Source organism: Amphiura filiformis, chromosome 11 (assembly GCF_039555335.1).
Source record: "Amphiura filiformis chromosome 11, Afil_fr2py, whole genome shotgun sequence".
Taxonomy (NCBI): Eukaryota; Metazoa; Echinodermata; class Ophiuroidea; order Amphilepidida; family Amphiuridae; genus Amphiura; species Amphiura filiformis.
The window spans coordinates 13,651,430-13,677,332 of NC_092638.1; the positions used below are offsets into that span (position 1 = coordinate 13,651,430).

At 35.8% G+C, this 25,903-nt stretch overlaps 1 protein-coding gene across 1 annotated transcript in view; it reads left to right on the plus strand.

Moving 5' to 3' along the window:
* Positions 1-16,156, plus strand: part of LOC140163935 (5-hydroxytryptamine receptor 1B-like) — a 28,529-nt gene extending 12,373 nt beyond the window's left edge. Inside the window, exon 3 of the mRNA XM_072187237.1 lies at positions 15,644-16,156. Within this exon, the coding sequence (XP_072043338.1) occupies positions 15,644-15,923 (280 nt within the window). The 3' untranslated portion in view covers positions 15,924-16,156. The remainder of the gene's footprint in view (positions 1-15,643) is intronic.
* The last annotated feature ends 9,747 nt before the right edge of the window (positions 16,157-25,903 follow it).

Here is a 25,903-nt window from a genome sequence, read left to right on the forward strand (position 1 = left end):
ATATTCAATTTTGCAGACGAAATCTATACTATAGAGACTTTAAAAACATGCTCAAATTGTTCTTTGATTTTATCTTTCTTTTACGGTATCTAAAGCTACGGGGTTGTATCATAAAAAACACAAAGTTTTATGATTTGGAAATATGCGATGAAAATCATCTTGATTAAAAATTGTCAGCGTACTCTTATGCTATGATTAGAAGCAATATTACCATGTGCATGGTTTACAACGAAAAAAACCCAAACAAAAACCCACACCCACACACACCCCGTCAATCGTTTTATCTGATAGGGATGTAAGGGCGGGTCCGCGTGTATGGGCGCGAGGAGCGGGGGTGCGTGCGTGAGTGTTGCATATTTAAAGAGTGGAAATTGTGTTACAGCAGGTGCGCTAAATGAGATGACTATAAAAATTGTAATCCATAATGAGATTTCTATCAATGTGTAAATCCATAACGCTATAGATTGTAAACGTGATACGATCTGATAACCTTATTCCTTAAAAGGAAGAGCAACACACGAGTAAGAAAGACGTAACCTGGTTAGAAGAGCAGCACACGGTTTAGACATTACGCGTGTGTAGGGGTGCTCTCACTACTGGCGCCTGTTGTTGTATGGGTGTTGAGGTTCTTGACCAGACCCAGGTGAAGCTGATGTTGCAGGCTGTGTTGGCATGGTTGGCGGTCGTGTTATTTGGTCAACCTGTTCTACTACCTGATACGAAATGGGGCAGCGATTTGCCACAATTCTGCCGGATTATAATGGCACTTCCCTGATAATACTATATAGTGAATAAAATTATTCGTAACTTATATATAAACTGAACTGAACTGCTTGTCCCGCCGTACTTTATGATCGATCACTGCGCATGGTATCTGTAATAGGATCTTCTAGTAGTCTCCCAAGGTGCTTTTGCGAGCTATCAGATTGGTGATACCGTCCATCACTACAATCACCAATCTTATGCGGCCCATACACATTCAATCTTATTAGCTCTTATTGATCAATATCAAAGACCCTAGATACAAGAGTGCATACAAAATCTACCATTGAACACGCACAATGGTGGATTTTGTATCCACTCCTGCATCTAGGGTCCCCAATGTTGATCAATATTTTGATCGTGTCGCATAAGACGTGTAAGAAATCTTAGGCGTGTAAAATCTTAGGCGTCTAAGATTGTATTGGTCAATAATAACTGAATACGCTTAAGATGATTTCTGGTCCTGTGATTCGTTGATTTAAGTCTACCGCGAATTTCTTAGACGTCTAAGATTGAATCTTAGTCTAAGACGAGCAACACACGTGTTAGAAAGGCGTATCCTGATTAGACGAGCAACACACATGTTTATGGATGGCGGAAAGCTTCAAAATACGCCTAAGAATACGCCTAAGAATGCATCTTAGACGTCTAAGATTGCATCTTAGACGTCTAAGGTTAGGCGTATTCTTAGGCGTATTCTTAGGCGTGTTTTGAAGGTTTCCGCCATCCATACATGTTAGACATAATACGTGTATCCTGATTAGACGAGCAACACCCTGTTTAGAAAGGCGTATCCTGATTAGAAGAGCAAAACACGGTTTAGACATTACGCGTATCCTGATAGAAGAGCAACACAGGCGTATCCTGATTAGAAGAGAAACACACGGGTTAAAAAAGGTGTTCCTTATTGGAAGAGCAACACACAAAAATGTTCTTAAAACGTTTATTCAAAACGTATTAATAACGTTTAAATATCGGGTTATATAAAAGTGATGAAAACGTTTATAAAACGTTAATGTAAATTATTTTGTGCAAACATTTTTGCAAAATATATTTCAACACATAAATAACACTGTTTAGAATGTTTTATGAATGTTATTAAAACGTTTTATACCTTCATATTATATAACCCGACATTTAAACGTTTCGTGTAAAACGTTTTATTTTGCTGAGAGGTTTCGTGATTGGAATCTTGACAGAGAAAGGAAATAATTTGTAAATGGCATGATTCCATGCATGCAATAATTGTTGCAGAACATGTTACATGCGTCAATCATGTCAATTGCAATTGACCACTGAGCTTTATGGGTCAATCGTCAATACCACGATGCGTAGCTTTTTCTTCTTTCGCCTCAACTAATTAACTGCAGAAGATCATTACAGGTTGATCTCGATAACTTTTCAGTCTTTGCGGACTTAGCATTTTTTCCTATCTTCTGATACACTTCTGATCCCCGGTTTTGGTGATACATGAAATTGTGATATAGCCCTCAGTCGCCGCAACAGCTTGTAAAGATATACATACTGCAGTTACTGTCCGTTTTCCTATACACAATACACAGTGCTCTCACCATTGAGCTGTGACCTGTACAAATCGTGCCATGTTAGAAGAATAGGCATTTGTCTAGTTAACGTCAATGTGTGAAAAATAACCGGCCAATATTAAAAGTACTCTCAAAACTTCTAGCAAATATATTCCTCTAACATGACCTAAAATTACAGCTAGGTTAGATGCTCAGAAATATTCGTACTTTGGTAAAATAGTGAGTGAGGGCAAGACATAGCTAGCCAACGTCCCGTGTTAATTGAATGGAGATTTGACCGAAAATTTTGGTAAACGGACCGCTCACTTCTGAAGAATGCCACACGAAAACGGTACAAGCTACATTTAAAGTACTCTCTGTTCGATCATCATGATGAGTTTCTTACATAGTATGCCGAAATTGGGTACTGTAGGTGGTTGACAAAGGGTCGTACTTCGCTGATGAGTAAGTGACAGTGAACATGAAATTCAGCGCCCATAACCCAAGTTAGTAGCTAGTTAGTGGAGGCCGTCACGGGTCTGATTATTGATTATTGAAGTGCCTTATTAATAGATACGCACGATTTAGGGCAAGAAAAAAACCCGGGACACTTTTGGAGACATCATCATCATCATCATCATCATCATCATCATCATCATCATCATCATCATCACTTTCTACATTTTTTCTAAACAACATACTGTTTTAATAAGATTTTTTTCTTAAAATGCATTTAACTATAATTATTGTTTAGAGCGTGGTGAAATAAAACATCACGATTTTCATCACAAAACAAATATAATGCATAAGAAATCGTTTGTTTTAGAGCGTGATGATGAAATAAAACATCACGATTTTCATCACGAAACAAAGTAATACATAAGAAATCAATTTTTCGTGAGTGATGAAATAAAACATCATGATTTTCATCACGAAACAAAGTAATACATAAGAAATCGTTTGTTTTTAGAGGGTGATGAAATAAAACATCACGATTTTCATCACAAAACAAAGTAATAGGCCTACAAAAGAAATACTTTTTTCGAGAGTGATTAAATAAAACATCACGATTTTCATCACGGAACAAAGTAATACATAAGACATCGTTTGTTTGATTGCAATCAACCGCGACAGTTCGTCTCACACACATAACAATGCACTGCGATCAAATAGGTTGATGACAACATTTGATTGAATGGACTGCACTGCGACATGATTACGGTGCACCGGTTCAAATCCTTTGTTTGGAGCCAATCAATAATTTCACGTACAGCCTCTATGCAAATTAGAGTTTACACACGCTGCAGCTGGGGTAATCGACCGAAGCTGGTTGTCGTTAGTGATCGAATGCATGAGCTTATTTGCTTTACTGAATCGATTTACTGGATTAATATCCTGTTAACTGGGTTTAATGCCACAAAGGTCGAATCGGGCTTGCCATGGACCATAAGTGCATCATGATCTATATAGGAGGCCTTACGATCCCTCCGTTTTGGAACTGTAACCATGGTAGGTCTAACTCTTATTTCAAATCCTAACCCCAAAACATATTTCTAACTCTAATAGAAAATCCTAACCCTAATACGTATACCCTATTTTGTAACCCCAAATCAAAATTCTAAATTATATACCTAAAGACCTCTAAAAACGTATGGGTAGCCATGTTAACGCTTGCTCTACAGAGTAGTATTTATAAATGAAATTCTATCGAGAACGCCCATTAAAGTAATTTCTAATCCCACCGATTGATCAAAAAAAAAAAAAAATATGAATCCATAAATTCCACAGTCTTAGGTGTCATCTGAAATTTATAAAAGGGATACAGAGCAGAATTTAAAAAAAAAAAAATCGGCAATAACGAGACACGAACTCTAGACCTCGTGATCACAAGTCAGTAACCTAACCACTACACTGTAGCAGAACTGTTGGTAGTCATGCAAATTTATTTATAATAAGGATAACAATAATTAATGACGCAATAACGGTCTACCAACATAATATAACTTCAAAAGGTAATATCTATTTATTTTACACCATGGTAGACCGTACTAATTTGGCTTATGGAGAAATAATTACCTATATACATATCGCAGACACAAAGATGTGTAATGTAACCGTGCATATTTTTAAAAAAAGTGAGATAAATGCAGCAAAATAGGAAAAAAACATGGGTTTTAACACAATACAGTAGCATGGACAGAGCATTAAATACACTGAAATCGATTGCGATTATAAGCTTCCCCAGTGGCTCATGGTTAGTTCACCCGCTTCTCACACGAAGATCATAAGTTCGAATCCATGTAATGCTGTTATTTTTTTCTTTCTTTTTTCTCTTTTATTTCTTTTTCTTACTCCGTAACTTCAATTGAGGTAGACCGCATTCTTTAAAATTATAAAACAAAACAAGTATGCACGGGTTTATTTTTTTTTGTTTTCTAATCAAGAGATGTTGCGTTTACTTTTATTTTCTTCTATGGAGTAATTGTTGGTGAAAACAATAATTCACACATTTCCAATTTACCTTTTTGACAGTTACAGTCATGAATAGTAAACTTAAACAGGGCACAAAATATGGTTTTAAGATTTTAAAGTGACCAGTCTCTAAATTTCGAAATTAATGATAGAAACTTCCACGGTTTCAAATTTGGTATCAATTATTCCTTCCTTCATTCATTCATTCATTTATTTATTTATTTATCTATTTATTTATTTTTCACTCATTATAACAAAAATTATCTTATTTACTTTGTGTGTACAAATGTGTTAGAACACTTATGGAAAACGTACACTATGTTATGGCCTTATTTCCGTAATTTTTAACGTGATGAAATGAAGGTTTCTTTGGTGTCAAGTCTATATTTTTTTCCAAACACTCAATCCTCCCCCTTCCCCACCAATCAATGTTGATGTCACTATACTAGGCGCGCGTGACCAAAAAAGTAGGACTCAACATTGATCGGGGGAGGGGGACTCAACATTGATCGGGGGAGGGGGGGGGGGCTTATCTTGGCACTCACATAACATTATTTGATTTTCCACCACATTATATAAGGGTATGGCCACTTCATGTATTCTACAGTGCGTTATGTGCATAGCATAGTCTATAAGTTGCTTAAAATGACGCTGTATTTCCAAAGAGTAGTGATTTAGTCGTCAGAAATACATGACATTTGTTTGAAATGATTTGTTTGAACATATTTACAGCATTATTCCCAAACCTTAACCATAATACGTATACCGTATTTTGTAACCCAAATCAAATTCTAAGACTTCTCCAAACGTATACCGGCCCATTTCATCGGCTGCCGAATTTGGCACCTTACTTGGTCCGGAGACGAAGTCCCAGACCCCAGGCTGCTTGGGTAGCAATGTTAACGCTTGCTCCATGGAGTCTAAGTTTTAAAGACTGAAATTCTATCGTGATCGACCAGTAATGAGGAGTACAAAATGCTTTGTTGTAGCATCATGGGGCTTGCATTTGTCAGCACAATTTCCTTGTGTGTGTGTGTGGGGCAGGGAGGAGTTAGGGGAATTGATAATCGATTATCAATAATCGATAATCGATCAATCAAGTATCAATATTAATCGATGTTGATAACTTAAATGCAACGACATACTGGAAAATGAAATGGCTAATAGCTAGGTTGGTTGTATATGGGGAGGGGTAGAGGAGGATCAAATGATTATTGATTATTGATAAAGAATTGGTTATCGATTATCAAAATCAATATCGAAAATCAATAGGCCAAAAAAACACGTTAATATATATGCCAAAGAGAAATCGGTTAGGCCTATATATATGCCAAAATGAAATCGGTCAGAAATGATGACCGCGTGTAGGCCTATTCGTAGGTAGGGAGGGGGAGATTGGCATTCAAATAATTATTAATAGATGATAATAGTTATTAGGCAATAAACCAAAAATCACTTGTCAAAGAATGGTCATAGAATGTAATATTTGGATTCCTATATATTATACGAACCATACAGTAAGTAGTTTTGAAATATTATTTTCTTAGAAGTGCTGGAAAGCGACTTTTTCGAACGTTTCTATGCATATTATATCTTATTATATATTATATCTTATGTATATACTCGAACGAAAATAAGTTGTTTCCATTTGTGATTTCAACAGCTTAAAATTCGCATTTGTTTAAAATTCAATTGAAATATTTTGTTCCGAATTGCAAAATCTGACTTCGTATAAAACACTATGGCCCACAAGAGCCTCATCCCAATGACATAGTCCAATAACCTCAATTACATAATCATAGTGCAAAATTTGACCTCAAGTTGCAGAATATGAGTTTTTGTACCCAAATCTTTTAAGGTCATTCAATGAATGTACAAATGTGTTGGGGTTTAAGAACTGTTCCCCTGATAGATGAGCATGCTGTGGATCCTAGTATGGCGATTTTGATCATGGTCATTGTCAAACTTTATTAACTCAGTCAACATACTCAGGGACATTCCTGATCTCCTATTATGAAAGTCATAAGAGTTTCAAATTTCACAAACGAATCAAAACAAAATATCTTTAAAAAATGGTCGTTTTTGCAATAAAAATCACAAAACTGCATTTTTCTCAAATTTCTTAAAAATCGTTTTTCAAATTCCTATAATATGCTTGATAAGATTTAAAAAAAAAATAAAACAAAAAATAAAAGCGGAAACAGATCACACAAAATGTATGAATGTAGGCAAATAGGCTGTCACCGTCAGGAGTACAAAATGCTTTGTTGTAGCATCATGGGGCTTGCATTTGTCAGCACAATTTCCTTGTGTGTGTGTGTGTGGGGGGGGGGGGGCAGGGAGGGAGTTAGGGGAATTGATAATCGATTATCAATAATCGATAATCGATCAATCAAGTATCAATATTAATCGATGTTGATAACTTAAATGCAACGACATACTGGAAAATGAAATGGCTAATAGCTAGGTTGGTTGTATATGGGGGAGGGGTAGAGGAGGATCAAATGATTATTGATTATTGATAAAGAATTGGTTATCGATTATCAAAAATCAATATCGAAAATCAATAGGCCAAAAAAACACGTTAATATATATGGCAAAGAGAAATCGGTTAGGCCTATATATATGCCAAAATGAAATCGGTCAGAAATGATGACCGCGTGTAGGCCTATTCGTAGGTAGGGAGGGGAGAGATTGGCATTCAAATAATTATTAATAGATGATAATAGTTATTAGGCAATAAACCAAAAATCACTTGTCAAAGAATGGTCATAGAATGTAATATTTGGATTCCTATATATTATACGAACCATACAGTAAGTAGTTTTGAAATATTATTTTCTTAGAAGTGCTGGAAAGCGACTTTTTCGAACGTTTCTATGCATATTATATCTTATTATATATTATATCTTATGTATATACTCGAACGAAAATAAGTTGTTTCCATTTGTGATTTCAACAGCTTAAAATTCGCATTTGTTTAAAATTCAATTGAAATATTTTGTTCCGAATTGCAAAATCTGACTTCGTATAAAACACTATGGCCCACAAGAGCCTCATCCCAATGACATAGTCCAATAACCTCAATTACATAATCATAGTGCAAAATTTGACCTCAAGTTGCAGAATATGAGTTTTTGTACCCAAATCTTTTAAGGTCATTCAATGAATGTACAAATGTGTTGGGGTTTAAGAACTGTTCCCCTGATAGATGAGCATGCTGTGGATCCTAGTATGGCGATTTTGATCATGGTCATTGTCAAACTTTATTAACTCAGTCAACATACTCAGGGACATTCCTGATCTCCTATTATGAAAGTCATAAGAGTTTCAAATTTCACAAACGAATCAAAACAAAATATCTTTAAAAAATGGTCGTTTTTGCAATAAAAATCACAAAACTGCATTTTTCTCAAATTTCTTAAAAATCGTTTTTCAAATTCCCTATAATATGCTTGATAAGATTTAAAAAAAAAATAAAACAAAAAAATAAAAGCGGAAACAGATCACACAAAATGTATGAATGTAGGCAAATAGGCTGTCACCGTCACTTGAAGAAGAAAATATCATTCTTCCTTGTTCATAATCATAATGATATAGCATCGAATAAGCCGTCATTATAGTCTTTAGCAATAACTACATCAGATACGTATTATTTCTTCGACGTTAAGAGCCGTTAAGGTCAAGTATATTCAAATAGGCCTAAGCGCGCTTCAGACTCCGAGTATTGTACGTACAATATTGTATGTACAATATGTACGTTATTTAATCTATTGCCATTCTATTTCCAGTAATGTTTAAGTTCTAACGAATGTTTGATGACGAAAAATCGATAATATGTTACATACAATACCTAGCAGAAATATATTATCGATTTTACGTCATCAAACATTCGTTAGAACTTAAACAGTACTGGAAATAGAATGGCAATAGATTAAATAACGTACATTATTGTACATACAATATTGTACGTACAATAAAAAGTCTGTATACTGCTTAATGCATGCTATTTTTCAAAGTTATCAGCAACTTAGTTTTTTCTGTGCGCGGTGTACCGTGCATCCTGAATCGTTTAAATTGTAAATTATATAGCACGGCAGCATTATTACAATGTGAATGCAATAATTTGACTATAAATAATAATAATAATAATAAGAATAAGAATAAGAATAAGAATAAGAATAAGAATAAGAATAAGAATAAGAATAAGAATAAGAATAAGAATAAGAATAAGAAGAATAAGAATAAGACGGTTTAGACATTACGCGTATCCAGATAGAAGAGCAACACACGGGTTAGACAGGCGTATCCTGATTAGAAGAGAAACACACGGGTTAAAGAAGAAGAAGAAGAAGAAGAAGAAGAAGAAGAAGAAGAAGAAGAAGAAGAAGAAGAAGAAGAAGAAGAAGAAGAAGAAGAAGAGGAAGAGGAAGAAGAGGAGGAGGAGGAGGAGGAGGAGGAAGTTGAAGAAGAGGAAGTTGAAGAAGGAGAAGGAGGAGAAGAAAAAACAGAAGATAAGATATATATATTATATAAAACACGGCAATAAGGAGACATAAATGACTATAATTTCCAATATATAAATGCTGCTAGCCTAAACGTGACTCCCTTTGTAGATACAATAATCAAACGTTGCTAAATTACATTAAAATCAAACTAGGTACTAAACACTGATAATGGATGTATACGAGAAATCCAGGCCCAGCAACTGACATCTGATGGATAATACGCATTCATTTCGTGATAGATGTATAAATTGACTGATTCTATAAAATGAAGATACGTGAATTTAATCAGTGTTGATCGACAGAGCACTAAATGACCGCAGGATGTCGTGGTTTCTATTCCAAGATATAGTTTTTTGTCTCCTCAAACACGATTGAAAACATTAGCCTAATCGTTCTAATTGATGACAAGAACAGGTCCATGTTTGTTTGTTTTGTTGTTGTTTTTTTGCCCGGTTTTTTTGGTTAAAAAAAAATTTAGGTGGTGGCGGATGGGGGTGAGGGGGTTGGCTCAAGTGCGTAATAGATTTTGTTCTTTAAAAATTAGCGTTGTTTAATTTATACACAATAGGCCTACTATGGATAAAAAAAAGTGCGCGCCATTATGTTATTTTCAAGGAAAGCTAAACGTGCTGTTAGATTTACAAAATTTTCTGATCAATTATCTCGCTGGCGCATTATATTTTGCTTACCGTAACTCATCTTTGAACTGATTTCTACGTGACCACGTGCTGGAAAATGAGGTAGCCTATAGATGAGGTGACCTATGATGTCACATGTTTACATTCAGACCGCCCTCTGTTGTTTCAAGTCAGGCAAAATAACACAGAAGTGTCTATGACAGACCACATAAATCTCTTTAAAACTCAACTTTTAAAAACCTTTGAAGTTTTGTGTGATATTATGTATATAGCTTGATGCATTTATAAACAAGATTGATACCATTTTTTGTATTATTTGCTTTGAAACCAAAGTTAATGAATAAAAATTAACTTCTTCCATGTAAACTATAGTGTTTTTTGCCTGACAGTTTTGATCACAGACCAACAGAGGGCGTATCAAATGTAAACACATGTCACCTCATCTATATATATGGTCGAATCCAACGAAAAGTGTACACGGCATGTTCAGGGCCATAACTTAAAAGTATTAATCAATTGACATTCGTTTTTATATTGTGTTTATTCGCCTTGATCATACGCTTCGTGCCATATATAATAAGACCCCCTTCTGTGAAAATTTTAGACACAGAGACCCCAAAACATGCTATTTTTACCCATTTTTTCAAAATATTTCTTAAGGTATTTTTAAAAACATCGAAATCAGTTATGAAAAGAAGTCATTGGATTGAATCTAAATTGATTTCCTGAAAGGTGTGTATTCAAAGATTGCCTGTTCAATTTTTCACATATTTGTACATAATTATGAATTTTTGTGATCATTTTTTGAGTGGTATTTTTTTACATTACCTTCGAATACAATTTTTCATAGCACTAGATATATCTTTAAAAAATGGAAATCACATGCGCAATTGATACAAGCTTTGATATGTCCAATACTGAAATGCATTGTATTCGGACATCTTTATTATTGTGTTTAGCTGCCAGAAATTCTAAATGGCACAAAGGTAGGTTTGGTAAAAATATGCATTACCTCCGAATACATGTTAAAAGCTGTGTCATTTCCACAAAGTGAGAGAATAGTAAACAATAGTTAAGGAATAGGTGCATGGTAATACACTCTTTATTTCTACCAAGTTTCAATATCCTGCGTTTAAATATTTCTGAGATGTCAACAATAAAAGCAAGTATTCGTAGGTAAATTTCGGTAACCGAATATTACCTACGAATACAATTTGACATCATGACAGTATTGTGAAACACCGCCATTCATGCCAATGCCCATATTGGTACATAACGAAGGCCTGTATGTTTGCTATCAAATCATATGTCAATGAAAGTTGCGAATTCACATACATGCCCACCATGCAAAACCGAATACGGCTTAATTGTTGAGAAATATGTACTGAAATAGACGACGGTCTGCTCATTTGAAAGAAAAATCAGATTCAAAGAAGATTAGAAGGGATAAATACTTGGATTTGTCAACTGTCATGTGTGCTTCATTTTAAATGTTTACCGACCTTCTGGTTTCTGAGTAATTTGTGTCCAAATTCATTTATTCGAAGGTAACTTTTGACGTTTTCGCTAAGGTTACCTACGAATACCATGGAAAAACGACTGTTCTCATTGTCTCATGATCTAGACAACACAGTGATGGACCCTGGTATAAAGCTAATTGTAGTTGCCCTCAAAAGAAAGGCCACAAGACGTAACTGACTCCAAGATGGACTTCACAAGTCTGCAATAACGGTTTTAAGCGATTTGTGGGCAATTAATCAAATTAAAGTCACTTTAGTGCCTTTGTTTCTTACTTCAATCCTCTTTCAACCGCTGTGAACCGACATTATTAATACATGATAGGGTCTTAAGTATCAATAAACGCACATAAAGAAAATATTACATTCAAAGTGCTTTATAAAATGAAGTTTTGATTGCGATATCCATCAAAAGTCTAATTCTTACCTACAAATACTGAAATGTTACTTACGAATACAGCATAATACATGACATGTGTAATGAAGTGTCCCTACCAATGGAAATTAATTGTCAAAAACTTTAAGCGGTACCCCAGGACACTATTATTACCCATATACGGATTCATTCAACAATTATTTATTATGTAAAATTGCTCATTAACTACTTGTATATCAAAATGAAGTGGTCAAAATCTTGCTAAAAGCATCAAAAATTTTTGATCTAAGGTAATAGCATTTATTCATTTGGACGTACCATCTGAAAGAGATCTAAAAACTACCATTTTATTAATTCATTACCATAATAGCCAAATTTAAACCTCTAAACTCAATATAGATATTGTTAAATCGCTCATGTTACCTACGAATACCCGGGTTTCTTCACCTTTTATTGTATAAAGCGTTAGGTGTATGCGTATAATTCCTAATATTCTTGAAAACATATATCCTACTCGTTCTTATACAATGTGTAAATTGATTCATACTCATTTGATAAATAAAATACAGAAACTGACCTAAACTTCATTTTCAAAAATAAACTAGCATAAATTGACAAAGATCATATTGATCGCGTTATAAAAATAAAAACAAATATTTTCTGGTTGAGCTAGCATTTTCCTGACACCCTTTCATTTCATTTCATTTCATTTCATATTTATTGAAAATAACATCGTGGCAAATAGCCAAATTGCGTTACCTTTTACAATATTAAAACATCAAAAAATTATTTACTATCATTACACATAAAAGTTATTAAAATACATATTACAAGAAATAAGCATAAGAAAAACATATAATATTCAGAATTATATTGCACATAATTATAAAAGCTTATCTCCACACTCACCCATCACACCCCACTCACACACACACCCACTTGACACCTAAGCACACCTCTTACTCCCTCCCAAACACAGTGACCACAAATAATACGCGCCACACATTAAATCAAATAAGCATCAAAAAAGCATAAGAGAAACACAAAAATTATATTGCACATAATTATGAAAGCAAACCCTTTAACTAATCTTATCTCCTCACTTATCCTCACAAATACACCCCCTCACTCACTCTTGAGCACACCTCTTACATGTACTTCCAAACGCAGTCACCCTAAATAATATGCATACACATCAAGTCACTCAATACACTCATATTCACTGTCATACCCATACCATAAAAATTGTCACATCAAAATAATTAAATTAAATTGCATCAAATTGTTAAACTGCATCAATGGATGAAACAAAACATCAATTTTAAGCATTAAGTATTTAAGTTGATGAAGTGTGGAATTGGACTCTTTCTGAACCGCTCAGTTCTACAAGGTAAACGAGTGATGGAATTTAAATTGCGCAAATGTGGTCTACATTACACAAAAAAAGCGTTAATGTGAATATTCCATTTGTTTTAGGTTGATTAGTATTGCGATAGTGAAAGCATCCTAGTAGTATTCGAAGGTAACATTGGGTTTTGATATCACATTTACTATCACACGTCCTGGATTTATTTTTCAAGATTAGTAATGGCACTTTTGGTTCCTATAAGGCCAATATGTCATCAATCAATGGGCAAAAGGAAAAAATTGTGGAGACATTTTTATTTCGGACTTTTATTTTTGGCCCGTGGACACTTTTGGTTGGATTCGACCATATACGTGACTCGAGAGGATGATGTGAGTTGGAAAATCGTGATTTGTCGCGACTCGCCAGATAATTCAGTGAATGTGCGTGACTTGCACTGTTTCTGGTAAATTCGCGATTTCTTCACGCACGACCGTGAACATCTTTTTTAAAGAATTACTTATTTCTTCATCCGCTAGAGCGGAGCTCCATGTTTATACCTTGACATTTGATGGAATACAAAGGATATGATATACTGCGCACAACACACTTAGAACAAAAGCAATATCTTAACATGCTTAAAGACACTAAATATAATTCGCAAAATAAAGTATCAATAGATGGACAATTTCATTCTGCACGATGCGATTTTATTCCACTAAGCTACACTAATTTGAATGACAAATTATGGTCAAGTTTCGAAAGTGACAAATTTAGGCATTTCTTCCAGGAGATTTCTGCTACCTTTTGTTACGGGTTCAATAAACAATTAGTAAGTTTTTTAGCGAGTTCGCCGTCGGATAAGTTTAGAACAGACAAGCTTTTAAAGTACTTAAGGGGTCGAGCAGTCTTGTTTCAAATATCTCCGAAATGAGAGAAATTTGCCATGTTTGCTGTGAATTTTTGCCTAGCAATATTAATCATAGGTTCAAAATTGATGGTGCATATCAATGACCAAACTCTCTAGTTTTATATTTGAGCCTGATCACTTGTGTAAGGTCTTAGGAAATTATGTAAATAGGCGTGTATATTTGATGTTACATTATTGCTCACGCACTTTCTAGTGGCAACGAAGATTTCATGAATTTGCTTTGCGTCGATTTCGCCAGAAGTTCGCCTTAATATGTTGGGCACTCTATATAAATAATTACGGTACTTACTTTCAACTTGAGGGTATAAGGCACGTGCCTTAATTGGTATCGTTTGTGCACACAATTCATCGTGATTTTGCAAGCATGGAAACGCCTATTGCTTATTGCAATTCACTGAAGACTGTCCCTTGTCAACAGAGAACAAGCAGATCTCACCTACCTGTTAATGTCAAAGGTTTGGTGGCTCTGAAAAGAGCTGTTCACTGAAGACTGCTCTTGTTATAGGGGCATTCTTTTTCATTTCTTTAAAATTATATATAAACATAAAATCTATTTAGTTTGCTATACAGAAATTTTACATCAATTACAAAATGTAATGAATGTCTGATTTACACAACTCGATTTTATATTGGCATTTTTTCAAACCCGATTTTCTCGAAAGGTTGTTTATTCAAGATGTCGCACTATTTTACATTTACAGGCATTTATGGCGCCATTCACAAATATACCATGGAATACACTATGGAATATACAGTCGACGAATTTATTGGTTTTTCTATATGCGTTGCCATTCGCCTTTTAATAATAACAGGCGGATATGTAAAACTAAGCGTAATTTCCGGGGTAATTTCCCTTCAGGATTTCGCATGTACAACATTCTTTTGATGACAGAATACATAATGGTTGTCCATTCACAGAAACGGAGACTTTATCGGGTCCGTGAAATACTGAGTCTGTGAGTCTTTCTGTCAGTCTGAGACGTCTGTCCACCCTTTTTCTCGGAACTGACGGGTCACAAGGCCCTCAAACTTTGTAGGTAGGTGCGACTTGGTCCGAGCCAGAGCAAGTTTTCGTTTGTAGGTCATCCGAGGTCAAAGGTCAAGTCAAATTTAAAATGGCTCCAATCGGGCTGTAACTCGGGGATAAGGTTCCTTGACACGTGGGGTATGAAACTATAAAGGTCATGTCAAATTTAAAGTTGCTCCGCCTAGGCCTATAAACACGGGGATAATAATGTTGGTGAGTATGAAACAGCAAAGGTCATCCAAGATCAAAGCTCAGGTCCAATTCAAAGTTGCTCTAATTGGGCTGATTTCACTAACACGTCCCAGCTAGGCTTGTGGTCTGTGCCCGGGGTCTGTGACCACAGTTTGGGTCTAGTATATCCTGCCTTCGCTTGATTTCCCGGTTGTATCATAATGGAAAGGTTTTAGGCTAATATATTGAATCGGCCGCATTACATAATAATGCATAAAAATGTCCTATATTTAAATTGATTGATGCAGTAGTCATATTATGTCATACTCACTGTCATAATTATTTTAACATTTTCTTATTGTCTACAATACAGAATGCAAGGACCACCAGACCTTCGGATTGCCATCACACTCCTGATTCTCCTTGGTGTCTTCATTCTTTGCTGGACCCCTGCCATCATATTATCTATAGCAGGAGCTACAGGACGCCGAGAACTTTTTCATCCAATCACCTTCGTTGTTGTCACAATTTGTTTTATGATCGTGCCGGCATGTAATCCCGTGGTTTACTCGCTTAGGAATAGTCAGTTCAGGGCTGCTGCTAACGAATTTTTGGAAAGTATTGGTGCTATGTGTGGAAAGAAGAATACATGAACAAGTTCAACACAAAATTTTAACATATAGTGTTTGTCAGAGATATAGATAGAGCCTATGGCCTAATGTGTGATGACGATGAACTCTCTTCTGGTCCTTTCCACGGTTGACCCCTGTTGACATGAGGTCATGCTATGAAGGAGGGGTAAAGATGCGTGCGAGTCAACAGGTGAAGTGGATCGGATGCTCAGATCTGATGAAGTCACTGGGATGAAGTCCTCCGATCATACATGGACAAACAGGGCGGCGCCATTAGGGGGGCAGGGGGGCAATTGCCCCCTATGATTTCCAAAAAAAGTGGTAAAAGGAAGGAAAAGAGAAAGAAAAAAGAAGGAGAGAGAAAGGAGGGAGAGAAAGGAGAAGGAGAAGAAGAAAAGGAACCATTCCCCTTCCTGGCCATAAACTCCCCCTTCGGACATCTTGCCCCTTGTGGAATGCTGACCTACGCGGTTTTAAAGTTGTTGGTTTTTTAGGCCCATTTTCGGCAAATTTCCCCCCCATAAAAGTTACATGGTCTCTTTTGCCTTTTCTCCCAAATATTTTGAAAAAAACCTGGCTACATCACTGTCCTGACGCGACACACGCAAGTCGTGTGTCATCAGTGCCAGCAATTAGGCCTAATCATTATAAATAAGTTTACTTTCAGTCCGATATCACACATTTTACGGCTTTCATCACATTGCATATCCAAAACCTATACTAGAACGACTCTCTCAGATAGTGTAAAAATTATGCACCAATATAAATAAGCAATTGGCTTCTTAATACGGCCAGGGGAGTAGCCAGGATTCATTGGGGCTGATTTTGAAAAGGAGGACCTGTTTTGGACTTTTCCCTAAAATTTTGACCAAGAAAGCATAAAGAACCCAATTTTTTCGCTCCCTACGCTCGCGAGTGGGCAAATTTTGGCCTTTTCTGACTGAAAAAGCATAAAAAACCTGCTTTTTTTTTTCGCTCGCTACGCTCGCAAAGTGGACCTTTTCGCGCGAGTTTATTTAACTTTTCCATGCCATATTTCACCAGTATAATCTTCAATATCGCAAATTTTCGCGCACTTCGTGCACATTTGTACCATGAACTTATTCTGTTGCCAAAAGGTGTTGGATTTACTACGTAATTGAGTAGGTCCATGCCTAAAACCAGCGGGCCGAAAGGGGCCGAAAGTCGGGCCAGTGCCGAATGAAATCGATAAAAATATGCGGTTGGAAAATAAATAAATAACCCCCAAAAGGGTGAAAATGTTGCATCAAATGGCTTCATTTGTGCTTTCATTTGGAAAATTTCCCAAATTCTGAGGGGGCACATCCCCCCTCAGACACCCCCCTGCGTCGCGCAAGCGCGACGGGCAGTGCTTGCGCGCCGCATAACAAATTTCAACAAAATGTTTGCCCCCCCCTATCAAAATACCCTGGCGCCGCCCCTGTGGACAAATATTAGCATACTGGTTTTTGTCAAGCCAAAATTGCCATTTGATTTGAAGTACAAACCTGATGAATCTATTCACTGAATTTAAAAGATTTTTGTAAATATTTTGATAAAAACGAACATATATATATTTGATAAGGGCAGAACCTTGAACACTTGATAGAGGTTTCACCAATGCCAATTGTTGCGACCATTATACTCCGCAAGCTTTTCGTCACTTGCTCTGTTACCTGGTACCTTTCAGTTATTCTATGTAGCGCGCAGATCAAAGGCCCATATATGTCCAGAAGATTTGGCAGTTAACACGTATCCGAAGTTTAAAACGATTGGTTGTGCAGAAAAGGTGACAAATGCACCAGCTATCGGTATTATTCACGTGAGGAAGCTTGAGGATTATGTTGTAATTTTTCTTGTTAAGTTACTTATGTCACACTTTCCTTAGGTGAAGGTCACATGACATTTGACAAACATGCACATTGACTTTATAAAAGACACTTACACTCAGAGTGATTTTCTAAATCAGAAATAACTTTGAAAATCAATAAAAATCACAGATGTTTTGCATTTTTTGTCAAGAGAATGGATGTGCTGTTAAACATACCATATACATAATACCGATATACGGGTAAAATGTCTTATTATGGATGAAGTTGGTAATGGTTGGAGATATTTTTTCGATATGGTTACCGGGTGGGGTTGGGGCACTAAACATAAATTACCATACGGGTATGCTCCCTGGAAAGTTTTTGGTCAGTTCCCAAAGACCCCTGTATTTTGACCCGAAAACAGAGCACTAACAGACCTTTGGTTTTGATAATGTACGCTCTAGACCCCTCATAGTGCAAACCCGCTTAGTGAAAGATTTAACCGAATATGCAGTACTAAACCATTAATCGATTGTCCAATGTAAATTTCTTACCACGTGATAATATTAATCCAATGAGCGATCGAATTGTCCGCTACGGTCGACTAATCCAATCGATAATGACGCTATTGACATGTACGGGCGGAGCTCCACTGACTGAGTTTTGGGATATTTTTCACTGGTTTGCTATCATTTACTTATCAAGGCGGTCCCCCGTTATTATAAGGACTATGCTAATAATTTAAAGATTGACATGTAGAGAATTAACCATACTTGATTGGCAGAAAGTACTAAATTTGTACCTATTACGGTTTCGTGGCTCCCCTCTTGCAAATGCGACCAAGTCAGGGCGGCCCGGTGAAGCAAAATGTGCATCGGATTAACACGGGAGTTTGGATAAGATGTAGATTTCCTTTCTCTATTAATGTATGGTCCCCCGTTATTAAAGCTTGTACATGTAGTTTACAATAACTGCATGATGTAAATTGCTTATTCCTCACATTTCTGTGTTGTTGTTTTTTCAGGCGATTGTCAACCGGAAAGCCAAGAAAGACCCTTGATTGTGACTGTTCGCAGTTCCTAAAGACCTTAATATTATGCTCGCAGCTCAAAAAGACCATCTTTTACCGGTATACGCCTTCAGCTCCCAAAGATCCATCCCTCACAATTCCGGGAGCATTATAATGTATGATGCTCCCCCTCCTGACCTGCAGTTACATGTATAATTATGATAGTTTATATTTCAATGGAACTATAGTCAGCTTTTTGATACTATACATTATAAATGCAGAGTGCCCACTAATGGAAAGTGTTTTACAATTTTCATATCACAGAATCTATTATTGCATTGTGTCACAGGGATAATGGATATTGAAACATTTTTACTTGCTATTCATAATTTGTCATGTGCTATTCACCATTTTAAAGATTCACATTTTATTTTTATATTACATGTAAGGAGTACTATACACTGTAAAAATATTTTACTCAACACCGAGTAAAAAGGTCACAGCTCAACAGTTGAGTAAAAAATTACTCAACATTGAGCCCATATAGGTCAGAACTCAACAAATGAGTAAAACATTACTCAATGTTAAGTAATTTTTTACTCAACGGTTGAGTTGTGACCTATTATGAGCTCAATGTTGAGTAATCTTTTACTCAACTGTTGAGCTGTGACCTTTTTACTCAGTGTTGAGTAAAATATTTTTACAGTGTACGGACATAACGATATGTTGATTGATTGTTTAATGTACGTGGTAGGCTAATGTATATGTGATGTTAAAAGAGTTAAAGAGGTGCTATTAAAATGAACAAAATTAATGTACATGCACATGTAATATATTATGTAATTAATGCAGGATATGTGAATAGTGGGAAACTGTACATTTGTAAAAAATTTCACCATCAAGATTTTCAAATTGAGCCAATAAAATATAATTCTTTTAATTGGTGGGCATTAAAAAGATATATTTACTTTAAAAACATTCCTATTCACTTTTACCAAATGATTTTAGAGGTGGGGAGCCGACAATCATGGCGGTAGTTTCGAGTCATGCCCCGAAAACGGTATATTTTTTCCCTAATGACTGGGACTTTCAATTTAATTCTAATTCAGATTAAGCTGCAGTTTAAATTAACTTAAATGCAGAGGTTGTGATGTGTTATGTAATGACTCAAGGCCAGAATCACATTTTCCCAATTCTCACACGAATGCACAACAAGAACACACTGTTTTGGTTAAGTTAACAATATCTGAATCTTTAATGAAAAGTAAAATAAAATTATGATTAATAACGATTTTCACATGAACAATACATGTAGATGCATATACAGGGTGTCCCAGAAAAAATTACCGAGCAAATAAAATTGAACGTAAGTCGAGAAATAGACATCAGAATCAAAAAAATTAAAGTGTAGCACATAGTTTATTTTCTTGTGCATTACATACGAAAATTTTATTTGATTCGGTTGACTGGTTACGAAGAAATGAACGATTACATAATGCGTGCATCAAGTCAGTTCATTCCAAGTTTGCTCAACAGGCGCTTTTTACATACTCGCTCACCGCTTCCTAAAGTTTGTTTATCTCATTCAATTTAGTCCACATTATCTATTTTGTAACTGTCATTCATGCTTTCACTGAAGATAAATAACAGTTTGTCCAAGAAAAATTTGATTTCTGCATTTGGAAACTTTCCAACTTCAATTCTTTATGTTGTGCAAATATGTTATATTTTGACTTTCCAACGAATAACAATGATCAAGTGCTTACAGCTTTACGTGTGATTTTTGATTGATATACCATGCAACATTAATGTTGAAGTTTTAAGAGATTTAAACTTTGCATTACAATTTCTTGGAAATATTACAAAAACATTAATGTGTGTGAGAATTTTTTTCAGCCATCTGGAATTCTTTATGCAATAATTCTTTATGCAACATTTTTATCATAATTAACGAAAAAATATATTTACAAGTACCGAGCATCGTCTTACATGCTAGCTTTAATTGTCAATATCCTGCAGGTTTTCAAATTTGAACAGAACCTAATTAAATGTTTTGCAAGAAACAGATTGTAAAAAAAAAACCAAAAAGGATTTCATAGAACAAAATATAAAGCCCATTGACAGTTACCTACTAGTACGGTATACATTGAGTTGAATGATCTTTCTTTCAAACTTGGAATGAAGTGAATTGACGCATGCGTTATGTAATCGCTCATTTCTTCGCGATCAGTCAACCGATTCCAGTAAAATTGGCGTATAAGATGCAGAATAAGATGGGCTACACGCTGATGTTTAGATTTTTGGATTCTAATGTATATTTTTCGACTTACGTCCAAATTCATTCGCTTGGTATTTTTTTCTGGGACACCCTGTATACATGTCAGTAGGCCTATTATACTAATAATACTTTCCGGCAGTCTTCTTGTTGATTACGAAGTTCTGTTGCACTCAATGTTCCGGACGACTGATGTATATCCTGATTCACTTGTCCTGCGTCCTGCGAAGATCTCTGTTCAGCGAAGTTCATACAATCCTTGCACAGATGACAATTTCCAAAATGGAGATCTATATGTTTTCACCCATCATTCACTTTAACAAATCCTGGAGTCTATTCAATCTCTGTTCGACTTTCTGTCCATTGGCCTATCAGGCCTATCAAAGACACAATTCACATGTTGAATACTTAGTGTGGATGTCTGAATGAACATGGAGTGTCAGTTAATTTTGCAACGGATGTTTAAAGACATTCCCATGACCCAATGGGGTTTCTGACCTTGGTATGTCTGGTTCTTGTACACATGTGGCAAGTTGACCATACTTTGCATTGGGATTGTGTGCAAATATCTGATGTTTTCATCCTATTATTTAACATTGCAAACATCGAGACTTAGGAATAAAATTAATGCAGTGGGACAATATGAATGTTTCCTGTACGAAAATCAAATATCAGTCATTAAGTCTCAACTATTAGCTCGTTGGCTGCAGTTTTAAATGACCATTTTGTGTGTGTGGCAATGGGGACTTTGCCTCTAAAATTAGGTTATATTGGTCAAATTTCCCAATCATAGTGCATTGTAGGAATGCCTTTAAGCCTCCTCTGCAACGTCGCGGTATAACTATAAGCTGATAAGCAGATAAATTGTGCTAGTTCCTCCGTTGGCTATAAAAGTAATATTTTTGAAGCCTAAGGACCGTGCGGACTAGGAATGTCCCCCGGGGAATGTCCCTCCTCACATTCAGCCTGATTGGTGCTTATGCACGAAGTATATGTACGTACATTGGCTGACTTTCATGGTCTAGCCAAACTGACCACATGGGAAGATAATAGAGAGCTTGCGATTTCCAAACTTAAGTTTCAAACACCCGTGCATCTATTTAAATTAACTCTCATGTGATGGGATTTTGAATAGATGCATGGGCGTTTGAAACCGGGTTTGAAACGTACGTTTGGAAATCGCAATCCCTCTAATGACGTCGATATTATTAACGCAATATGCAATACTCGCAGTATTCCATATTTGGCACTCTCCTGAACGTGGCATTTTTTCCGTACATCATTTTTGCTATTCCGTGTTAAGTTTTGAAAAAAAAATGTACAAAAATGATGTACTAAAAAAAAATACCGCCTCCTAGACTGTATTTAATATAGATCCGTTTGAATCTATATACTGCACACAAAGAGTATCCGAATCCGGGATCCGAACACTTAAAACAAAAGCCATTTCTTGAATACATTGAAACTAAATTACAAAATAAAGTAGTGGATAGATAGAGAATTTTGTTCTGCGTTTGGATGTCTCATTCGATACGATACGACTTTATTTTCCTAACTTATAGCAATTTTAATAAAAAGAGAACTTTTCAGAAGTGACCAAACTTTGCAATGACTTTTCCCTGGAAGCGCACAGATGTGCATTTTGAGTGTTCGGATACTTTTTATACGCAGTATAATGTGTAGACTGTAGTAGAGCAGAAAATCGTATTACTGATGTAAATGCAATTCTGCAGTCAGGCGGCTAAAACGCAGTGTAGCGTCTGCGTTTGTTTAGTATTGGTAACTGGCGTGCTGGTTCTATGTTAAGACACCAAGATATATTTTTTATTTATTAAATTTGGATGCTTTTGTGCAACAGGTCCATGCAATATGAATGGCACGATGCACAACATTGATGTTGTCGTAATAAAATTGTAACACTTAAAATAATATAAATGCGTAGTATTCATGGCTATTCAATGCTTCTTCGTCGTTTTTCTTCTTCTATGTTCATGCCCATATCAGTACGACAGCAACTTAGCTCACTTCCGGTAATTTTTACCGGCGTGACCTCTGCTGTTACGTAACGCAATGTTGAAAATCAGGTGGCAAATACGGTTTTTTAGAAAACATCAAAAAAATGGAATACACGAGTCGTTTCTCCCTTCAAAATAAAATATCTTGTATCTTGTATCTTGTATCTTGTATCTTCATTTCCATATTGAGCCCATAGATAAGATATGAAACATGAGTATAAGGCAAAGAATAACGTGTAAAAGTTGAATTATTGTGGAAAAAATGAATGCTTTTGGTGCGCGAAGTAGCCTAAAAAATGAGAGAAAATGCATGTCACGATCACTAAAATGGTTATATCTGCAGCTTTGAGGACTGAAACGCCGGTCTAATGCTTTTCTATTGTGATAAACATTAATTAACCACAGCTTGTATTAAAATTTCAGCGAAAATGAGCGGTGGAACAACCTAGTCGTAGGTTGAAAAGTTGCGTTCTTTGAGTCCTCGTGCCGGAAGCGCACGTTGCAAGTGTCACGATGCTTCACGAAATGGATCCCAGCCGGCGCTGTTATTATACATGTTATATTGATTAATATAGCAATTAAAAACGTCTATTGTTATATATTTTATAAATGCAAAATACTCTATAGAGGTTATCCACTTGACTCATGCGTGACTTCTATCAAAAGACGCCGATTCCCGTAGTATTCCTCATTCAAACCAATTCAATGCACGACCTCGGAGTTACCTGCATGACTTTGGAGGGCTGTTTTGAAACAGTCATGGTTGCACATGCAGGTACTTCTTTTGAAAGTCCTAAACAAGGTATAGCAGTCGCTGATAGGATATGCAGCTTATAGAACACGGATAACCTCTATTGTGTAACAAAATATTGTAGTCGTCAAAGAAGGTAGTATCATCTCATTTAACTGAAGTACAAGCAGTTTTGAAAATATTATTGTTGAGTGAGATCCTTGAACACGTTGAACGAGAAATAAGATAGCAAAATAATACCCTTTGCCCGAACAAGTTGCGATGGCTTAGTGGACAGAGCGAAGGTGTGCAGTGCCGAAGGTTGAGAGTTCGATTCCCATGTTATCTTATCGATGATGTGGAATTTTTCAGTTCGTTTTTCTTTTCTTTTTTCCTCTCCCGTTTGTCTTTAATAATATAGGCCTAATGAATGTCGGTTTGAAGGCCCACTTTTTCATGATTTATTTCTTGTTCATGTTTAAGCCTAATCCTACATTCGAGTTCATATCTTTAAAAAAAAATGCATTTAAGTTCAGTAGCTTTCAATATGATATAATCAAATAAAGCATGTCAAACTTAAAAGTTCAAGAATATACTGACCGGTATAGGTATAGGCCTATCAAATAAAGCTTAGTCAACACAGATTTTCACGATTTTTTAATTGGACTAGACCCCTCCCATATCGGCAACATATTTTATGAGCTTTTATGCATACATATCAAATCATGAGATGCACGAATTTCAAACCTAATATTTTGGCATATTTGTAATTTTTACACAATGTTCAACTTACACCTCGGATTACACCTAATATAATTGGAATCAGCCAAGTTCGTTGTCTAGACCAATCCCCACAGAACACCACAGTTAAGCGGTCAAGATATTAAGTGTTTTCTTTCATTTTTATCTCGCTACTTCTGCTTCAAATGTAACGTGAAAACCTTCCTGACAGTTATTTACTAATAGGCTATTATAAATATTGTTATAATTTTTGGAATAACAAAACTTCAAATTTGCCCGAAATCGTATATTATGGCTTTCAAAAATATGAAAACTAGGATTTAAAAATATGAGTTAAAATCAAATAAAAAATCAAAGAGAGGTGCTTGCGGGGTTCGAACCAAGATCGAACTTCCCAATACATGTATTTACCACTAAGCCATACCAGAGATATGATTAATTCGGTGACAATAATAGCAATGTTATTCCCACTCAGTGCCTCACTCGTGTATTCTATTTCTGGAATGAATTAACACCGTCCAAATAATGTAACACAAACCTTTATGCTGACTTTTAAAATTGTTTGAACGTTGGGAGTATTATTTTCAAGTTAAATAACCAACAATGGACAATTTACAATGAAAGTTTCTTTGCAGGAAAAACATCGGCCGTACAATATATGGCGTGACAGTAGTCACGCACAAAGATAAACATTTCAACATGTTCAATATACGAGTTTATACGACTACGAATATACCCCATCCAAAATTCACGAAATTTTCAGGCAAGCTAACTTAAGTTATTCTATAACATGACACCCATTTTTGATTCCGGCGCTTTTTCTTGCTTGATGATATGAACATTTTTGTGTTCGTGACATGCAATTTTTCTCATTTTCCGAGCTACTTTGGACATGTTCAAGCTTCTTTTTTCCCATTTAATTCGACTTTTACACGTTATTTGTTGCTTTACACAAATGTTTGATGTCTTATCTGTGGTCAGGGTACATGAATGATGCAATATACGACCCGTGTCTTCCATTTCTGGAGCTATTTTGATCAAAAGCGTTTGCCGGCTAACATTGTGCTACGTAACCCGTGTTCACCAACCCGTATGAATTTTCTGTCGAACAAAAGAGGTCACGAAGTTGCTGTCGTACTGATATCACACTGGTCAAAATCAAATCCGTAGAAGTAATGATGTAACAGGATTATTACCATAGCAATAGGTGAAAACAATTTTTTGAATGTATTGCATTCCCTGCACATAAGAAGGCTGCACTCTTCACTTGTCATGCCTGTGTGCAATCATAGATTGAATACAATTCGCCGTAGAAGTAGTGTAAAAACAGGTGCATAAAAATGTTGGTATTCGATAAGTCAACATTTAGCTAAGTGCCTCTTATCAGTGTTTTAACTCAACACAATACTATATATGAATA